The sequence below is a fragment of the Cynara cardunculus genome (genome assembly GCF_001531365.2).
Source record: "Cynara cardunculus var. scolymus isolate 2C chromosome LG 12, CcrdV1, whole genome shotgun sequence".
NCBI lineage: Eukaryota > Viridiplantae > Streptophyta > Magnoliopsida > Asterales > Asteraceae > Cynara > Cynara cardunculus.
Window position 1 is genome coordinate 8,204,067 of NC_037539.1, and position 9,027 is coordinate 8,213,093.

Below are 9,027 nucleotides of genomic sequence, written 5' to 3' on the forward strand. Positions count from 1 at the left end.
TATATATATATATATATATATATATATATATATATATGAGGATGAGTTTATTTGTTAACCTAATATATTGGGTTAACTTTGTAAACCTATTTCATCCATTGATCTTTGAAATTTATGGTTGAGATTATTCATGACATAAAATTTAATTAATTACACAAAGAAGTAAGGTAACATAAGTAAACAATGTTTGCAATGGGTATTTTGAAAAAAAAATTAATGCTACAAGATTCAACTTGTTTACTCATGAAACATGCTTAAACTCATATAAGTGTTATATCAACAGGTTTTTATGAACATCCTTATGTCAATTCATGTTTGAAAGACCGTTCATGAGTGAACAAATATTCATGGTTCATACGTACTCATTGTTCATTGTTTTTAATAAATGTATTCAAGGTACACCAATAAATACATTACTTTTGATAGAGATGATGAGCTATTGTTCATCAGTGAACACCTCAATTAATATTGTTGTGGTTAAAGTCCATACTAAACATTAATCATTGCGTCAACACCAATAAATGATTTCTTTATGCACAATTTACAACTATGAACATATTATGGTTCATTCATGAACACATGCATTATTTCATTATATTGTTATGAAAACATGTTTTTATGAAATTGCTTAGTTGTAACAGTCAATTAAATATGTTTCAATCAAGACCAAAGAGAAAAACGGCTAAAATCATGGAACATGAATTCTTTTGTAATCGTCAATTAAATATGTTTCAATCAAGACAAAAAAGGAAAATAACTAACATACCCTCAACATTAACCGCATAGAGAGATATGAACATCAAGTAAAAAGGCTTTTTGATTGGTCTATAAACACCTATGAACACCATATGATTATGAACACAATCTTATGAATGCCTTATGGTTATGGACACATTTCTATGAACACATATAAACACATTCTTATGAATACCTTATAGTTATGAACACCTATAAATATCATTAAATACCATAAAAATAGCTTACACGTTAAAATTTATATCATCTCATTAAATACCATAAAAGTAACTTACACATAAAAATTATCTATTTGCCCTTCATCATTAAATAAAAAAATTGAAGTAACATATACTAAATAATGAATCTTATTGATCCAATAAGTTCACAAAATTAACACCATATTATTGGTTAACAAAAGGTCTTACCTTCCCCTCTCTCTCTCTCTCTCTCTCTCTCTCTCTCTCTATATATATATATATATATATATATGAGTTATTATACGACCCTTTACATTTGTACAACCAATACAACTTAATCTCAACCGTTCATTTAATTTGATAAATATGTGATTTCATAAAAGTTTTGATTGTTTTCTAATATAAAATATTGATCATAATTAATGAACCATAATCATCTTATATAAATATTTAAATCATAATAAATGATCTCTCAATCATTTTTATAAATATCTCAATTAATTAAATTGCATTATTTATATAAATGTAATTAGTTGTATTTGAAACGTTGTATGTATGTATGTATGTATATATATATATATATATATATAGTGGCCTAATCAAATGAGAACTAATTAGTTTGTGGTAACCGTGAGGTCCAATCTCAACCACAAATCAATAGATAAATTAGGAAATTTTTAGTTTTGGTAATTTTTAATTAAAATTTTAATGCAAGGTTATTTTAGGTATTTTCTCTCATCTCTCATATCTCCTCTCTTCTCTCTCCGTCCCCCGGCCTCCGACCACCGATCTCCAGCTACCATCCTCTGGTGATACCACAGTGGTATCACAATGCATCATATATGTGATTGGGTATCACACCGTGGTCGTTTGTGTGGTCGATCAGATATGTAACACAGTGGTATCACAATGCATCTTATATGTGCTTGAGTATCACACTGTGGTATCACCGGTGGCCGGAGGCAGGAAGACGGGGACGAAGAGAGAAGAGAGGAGAAAGGAGAAAAAAATACCTAAAATGTCATTGCATTAAAATTTTAATTAAAAATTACCAAAACTATAAATTTCTTAATTTATCTATTGATTTGTGGTTGAGATTGGATCTCACGGTTACCACAAACTAACAGTTCTCCCTTGAATGAGCCCGTGTGTGTATATATATATATATATATATATATATATAGGTGGAGGTTCAAACGAGAACCCCTGTGATTTACGAGAATGTGAGAACAACCTAATAACCTCAAACTTTTTTAATTAATAAATTAACTTATATTAAATATAAATAAATTAATAAGGGCAGTAATGTAATTAAGTACTTTTTATAATTTTTATTTTATTTTAATTAGTCATAATTATCCCTTTTTTTCTTGCACGTTCGTTTCCACTATCTTCTTTCCCCTTGTGATAATTGTGTGATTGTGTAACCATAACCTATAGAAAACCATGATCAGTCAAGTGTAACCATAACCTATCGAAACCATGAGTAATCGTTGTGATAAATGTGTGATTGTCTAACCCTAACCGATCGAAACCATGATCAAATTAAGTGCGCAAGTGATGTTATAATAGTGATATCACATGATTATCACACTCATATCACACCAAATCGTTTAGTGGATGTTGCTTGTAATCGTTGTGATAAATGTGTGATTGTCTAATTTTAACCTATCGAAACCATTAGTAATTGTTGTGATAAATGTGTGATTGTCTAACCCTAACCGATCGAAACTATGATCAAATCAAGTGCGCTGTTATGATAGTGATATCACATGATTATCACACTCATATCACATCAAATCGGTAGTCGATTTTCTAAGTTAGCCCTAGCCGAGCGGAATCCTTGATGATTATCACACCAAATCGTGTTGATATAAGCGATAATGTGATAATCACATGATTATCACACCCATAACACATGATTATTACACCTATATCACACTCAAATCGTGTTGATATAAGCGATAATGTGATAATTGTGTGATAATCACATGATTATCATACTCATATCACAAGATTAACCGTTTATTAGATAATGATAATCATGATCGTATGTAATCGTGTTAAAAGATTTTATGATATCATTTCCATTATTACCCTTTTATTTTTAATATTTTTGAATCTTTTTAAATTTCAATTTTAATTTTAAAAATCTTTTAATTTTATTTTTTATCACAATATGAGGTTATTGGGTTGTTTTCACATTCTCGTAAATCACAAGGGTTCTCGTTTGAACCCTTCCCTATATATATATATATATATATATATATATAGGGTTGGGTTCACGTGAGACCAAAGGTTTTTCGTGAGACCCGTAAGACCAATTTATATTCATTGATCAACTTTATAAGTTAATGATCCAATGGTCGAAAGGTGCACGGTGACAATTTTATAATTATTGAGAAGTCTCGTAGCGTTTATTAATGTTCAGATCTGACAATTGTAAATCTAATCCAAAGATTGAGAATTGGTCTTACGGGTCTCACAAAAAATCATTAGTCTCACATGATCCCAAGTCTCTCTCTCTTTGTATATATATATATATATATATATATATATATATATATATATATATATATATATATAACAATTGTTTACCCTAAAAATTTGATACCTACCACGGAAATATTCAAGTTGTGGTGAGCCGCTGAAGACTTTGAAGTATTCATTGGTTCACGTTTAGGTCAAAGTGATAGAACATTATCTCATCAGGTAGGTTCCTCTCCGCCCCCCTATCTCTTCCCATGTCTATTCCTTGAACAGATCGAATTTTGGGTTACTTTGCACTTCAAAACCTCACATAATTTCTGTGATTGTTGTTGCTGTCTGAATTTTACGTTTCTTTCATCAATTTTCAACGAAATTGGGTGTTTTTTTGATTGAAATAGTTGTTTCATATGATTAGTCAACGTTGTTCGATTCTTTATGTTGATGCCGGATTTCGTGTTTTCAGATTTTGGTACAGATTAAGTGTAGCTCAAATTCGGTGATCATCTCTTGAATTTCTTCTTTACCCGTTCACGATCGTTGTCGGTAAGTTTCTCTCAATTTTATCCCCCTTTTGACGAATTTTTCTGTTTGAATTTCGATCCTGCCTGGCGTTTGATTTGATGAAAATTCTGCTACGAGTTTTCTTTAATTTTGGTCATCTTTATATTTTGGTGGTTCCGTCTACGATTTGGATTTCGAAACCAAATGACTATAATTACAATCTTGAATAAATTTAGGGTCTAAACCTAAAAAATTGACTTTAGAGGATTGCCGCAGAAAATGATAGGAATATAATTGTACCGGTTTCAAAAACATAAATGAACCCCTTGTAATTGGGGATTTTCCTTACATTCATAGTTCATCACTTTAGATTCACGGTGAACCTTCTAATTACAGAGTATTGGGCCTACAGACAACGATCTGCAACAATTTGAATATGATTATGGGTAGAGGCAGCAAATCTGCAACAACAATTTTTATGTGTTTATATGGGTAGAGTCAATTTCCAACAATTTTGTTTGCAAAACTCGAAGATCTTAATTAATTTTGATCATAACAGAGATTATGAGTACGCTAATTTGAAGGTCGCCACTATCAACAAGATTAGCAGGGATCGACCGGGTCACTACACAAAATTTCAGTAGCACTTACCAAATTTGCTCTTTCTAAAACATGTTTATGCACATGCTGCAACTATTTCATAGAAGATTTGGGTGATAGTTGTTGAATATTTTGTGTGGTAAGTATTGACGATATGAGGATCTACTCCCCTTCTTTGTCGTCGTTTCAAAGAGGGAAATGGTGTTGGCTTCTCTAGTTATCTATTACCATGATGGTGAGAAAGAACATGATCATCATCGCTTCTTCTTTACTGGGTAGGGGGTGGATGGGTATGGAGGCTAATTTCAAATTGTAGACTGGTTAGATTTCAGTCATGACAGTATTCCTATCTTATCCATATTATATTGGCCTAAAGACGGTGCGTATGGTACACAAACAGGACTGGATAGGAGGAGTGGCGAGAGTAAGGCAGGTAGGTGAAAGAATTGTGCAAGGTTTTAGGGTTTTAATTTGACACAAGTAGTTTAATAATTTACCAATCTTGTCCTGTCTTGCAGACTTTTGTTCCACCTATTTCGGTTTTGTCCCACTCAGTCCTATCCAAGTCTTAATGTCGAAATAAACATGGGACAATAAGTTTTTCTTTTGTCCTATCCTGTCCTGTCCCGCATACACCAAATGTTGCCAACTTTCCATTTTCTGTATTACAATAGAATTCACGAAGAATATGACAAAATCTCAGAAACATCCATGAATATGGTCAATTGTTGAAGGATATAACTACCATGGGTGTTCTCTCATTTCCTGCTGTTGTGAATGTGTGTGTGATTATCAATCCTTTCAGGCTGAACCTTGGAGCAACCGGTGAGGTTACTCCTTTGTGACCTTTTCTGTCACGGGTTCGAGTCATGGAAACAGCCTCCACAGAAATTGCAAGGGAGAGACTGCATACAAAGGCTTCTCTCCCCAGCCCTTGGAAAGCTAAAGACGTAAGAGCCTTGGTGCACCGGGGTCTCCTTTTCGCTCACTGGCTAGATATTTGTGCATTTTGTGCAAAGTCACTATTTGAGATATTGTGCAAATTTTGGATTTTGCAGCTACATCAACTATGAGTCGCTCAGAGGGGCCTCACCGTCCGTTCCTCCCAATTGGGAATCCCTTTAAGATGATGATGCCCAAAAGCTCTCATCTACCATCAAGGGTGCTAAGTGTGTTCGAGAAAAATTTAGCTGAAAGATTCCGCCAATTGAAGCCAAATCATGCAAATGATGTCATTAGTTTTGCATGGATGAAATTGGCATCGAGTTCCATATGTGAGACTCTTGACGATATAAGAAAGCTCATTGTGGATTTGGAACTCCCGATATGCAGCTGGGATATTAAATGGGTTGATATGTACCTAGATAACAGCTTGAAATTGCTTGATTTTTGCAGCGCGTATGGAACTGATATTGTGAGGCAAAGATTTGGGTACGTTATGCTGAAATGTGCACTACTCGATTTAGATTCCGATAACCCACAAAAGTTCTTGCAAGCATCGTCTTCTCTTCATGAATGGAGGCAATATCAGAGCCGTTATGACAACTCAAAGCTAGAGGATTGTTCCGACATTATATGCAAGCTCGAGGAAACCCTAAACTTGCCAAAGATCAAGAACATACCCAAAGCCAAGGACTTGGTCCGAGCCATGTATGGACTCAAGGTTCAGACCATTTTCATTTTTAGCACATTCGTGGCTGCATTTTCAGCTTCCCCTAGGAGTCTTTTCGATTTGCAGGTTCACAAACAATACTTGTGGCAAGAATCGTTTACAGATTTGCAGGATGTGATGAACGGTGAAATAAAAAACATTCATGCTTGCGGGAGGATATTCCCATTGAAAGAGCTTCGAACAATCGACCAAAACGTTAAGAAACTATACCCGTTGCTTCACGATGGGTTGGGTGATATTAAACAGGAAGATTTCGAGAGTTATTGTTTGGAATTGAAGGAAAATAATGAGAAGTTTCTGGTTGGGTTGGATGAGCTGAAATCAGAAATGGATCGTTTCTTCAAAGTTGTGGTGGATGGGCGTATGGCGTTGCTGGATAACTTTCAACAAGAAGCACCAAGGAGTGGTGTGCAGCAGGTTAGAATGTGAGTTTCACAAATATGTTATATGGTTTATATTAGTCAATTATATATATATATATATATATATATATATACAGCCAAATGGTGTATGTTTTTGTCAGAGTTTTTTTTTTGTTGTTGTTGGTTTATTAGATATGTATGTTTTGCATCGAGTTTGTATAGTTGTAGTATGTAAGGAAAGTTGTGTATCTATGATGGATCCGATATATTATGGTTATATCAGCCTGAAAGTAGGATCCATACCAATGGATTTAAGTGGATATGATACGATCTAATCATTTGTTGGATGTTTGATTTTGCAATTCGATCCAAACCAATTAACAAAAGACAACTCCAATTCAATGAATGGTTGGGGTTGGTTCCATCTATTGGATATTGTCATTAGGGGTGTTTAAAAACCCGATCGACCCAACCCAACACAACACGAAATTACTCAACCCGATGTCTAATCGAGTTGTAAAATTGTCAAATCGTAGGTATTTGGTTGATATTGGATTACTATTATTTGAATTCAACCCGATGAACCCGATATCCTTTTATTTCTTGGATTTAATATGATTGTTGAATTTCTATTAATATGTACATTCAACAATTACACTATCATGTATGTTCTTCACATACACATATTTTCAATCTATTTACATCTTTATATAACTCATTCGTATATATGTTCATTAAATGTGAATATATATATATATATATATGTAAATTGAGAAAATTAATTGAATGTGATATACGTAAGAAGTATGAATAAGTTGTATCAAATGGTTGATAATGAAAAAGAAATTATGAGTAGAAAAATAACATATTATAGATTAGAACGATATTTTAATGTATCAAAGTATCAACCTGACCAACTCGTATGGGTTGTACTTTGGTTCGGGTTGGGTTGAGTTAAGATTTTTCAAATCACAAGCATTGGGTTGAGTTGTTCAAATGCCTTCAACTCGATCAACCTAACCCATGAGTACCCCTAATTGTCATTGGTTATTCCTTAGATTGAATTGGATTTATTAAATATTTTGATTCAATTTTCAACCAATGAATCAACTCCTTGTTTCGATCAATTATTTATATATTTTTCAAAGTTCTTAAAAAGACTAACTATAAACTAAAAATAATAATGTAAAATATGGGGTGATAATCAAGGGAGAAAAAAAAAGTGTTGATAACTATAATTAATTATGTTTCTCGTCAGAACTCAATCCACGATATGAAATGCTTGTCTAATGATATGAAACACTACAATCCCATCCAAGAAAACGGTGGCAGGTTGTTTCACAACAATGTCTACTTTGGTACTGAAAATAGAGATATTAGAAGAGACATTTCGCCAAACACTTTGTTGACATGATTTAAAAAAATTTCCAAATTTAAAAAAGAGATGAAAAATATATAGCATACGTGTTGAAGATGCTCTAATTATAATTGCTACCACAAGTCATGTGAGCGGAAGGTCTATGTCTTCAAATGATGCACAAACACATACCCATTTATATATAGAGAGAGATAGCGATCAATTGCAAACATCCTTATTTGTGAAAATCTTACAAACCAATCTCATCCATCTATTTTCTTGATCAATGATCAAATTAAATAGTGTTATATTAGAAAATTAAAAAAATTAATTAAAAAGGGCAAAATTGACAAATCACCCATATGAATCTGTTTCACTGTATGAAAATGTATTTCATCACTGTCATTTTCACTGTATGCAACTATTTCACTGTATAAAACTGTATTTCATCCCTGTAAGTAACTATTTCACTGTACGAAAAACATTATTTCATTACTGTATGAATCTGGTTAACTGTATTAATCTGTATTTCTTAACTAGATGAACATGTATTTCTTCATTGTATGTATCTGTTTCACATTATTTATTCACATGTGTGAATCTGGTTCACTGTATGAATCTGTTTCACATTATGAAACTGTATTAATCTGTCATCTTTATTGTATGCAACTATTTCACTGTTTCACCGTTTTATATTTAAAAACAATTGATTTACACATTTCATATAAACGGTTTATATATTTACGTTTCAATATTTAAAAATAATTAAATTATTTCCAATATTATATTTAAAAACAATTGATTTACACCTTCCATATAAACAGTTTCTATATTTACGTTTCCATATTTGAAAATAATTAAATCATTTTCAATATTAACCATTATACAGTAAAAATGACAATTATACCCTTATTTATTAAAATTAAAAAATAAAAAACGGAAATTTTCTATTGGTCGAGAGTGATTTGCATAGTTTTCATGAATCAGACAATTTGTAAACTAACCCGCCTCTCTCTCTCTCTCTTTCTCTCTCTCTCTCTCTCTCTCTCTCTCTCTCTCTATATATATATATATATATATATAACTTGAACTCTAAACGATTTACGATTT

The 9,027-nt window shown here is 32.4% G+C and overlaps 1 protein-coding gene across 3 annotated transcripts; it reads left to right on the plus strand.

Moving 5' to 3' along the window:
* Nucleotides 1–3,566: 3,566 nt before the first annotated feature.
* LOC112523313 (protein BPS1, chloroplastic-like) lies at nucleotides 3,567–6,895 on the plus strand. 3 transcript variants are annotated; one of them, XM_025132853.1, is made up of 3 exons: nucleotides 3,567–3,647; nucleotides 3,889–3,968; nucleotides 5,585–6,895. In XM_025132853.1, exon 3 carries the CDS (start codon nucleotides 5,596–5,598, stop codon nucleotides 6,625–6,627), a length of 1,032 nt encoding a protein of 343 aa, XP_024988621.1. In that variant the 5' UTR covers nucleotides 3,567–3,647; nucleotides 3,889–3,968; nucleotides 5,585–5,595; the 3' UTR covers nucleotides 6,628–6,895. The 3 variants fall into 3 exon arrangements, with proteins under 3 accessions (XP_024988621.1, XP_024988622.1, XP_024988620.1); XM_025132854.1 differs by lacking the exon at nucleotides 3,567–3,647 and adding an exon at nucleotides 5,332–5,476 and having other exon boundaries at nucleotides 3,687–3,968; XM_025132852.1 differs by lacking the exon at nucleotides 3,567–3,647 and having other exon boundaries at nucleotides 3,688–3,968.
* Nucleotides 6,896–9,027: the final 2,132 nt, after the last annotated feature.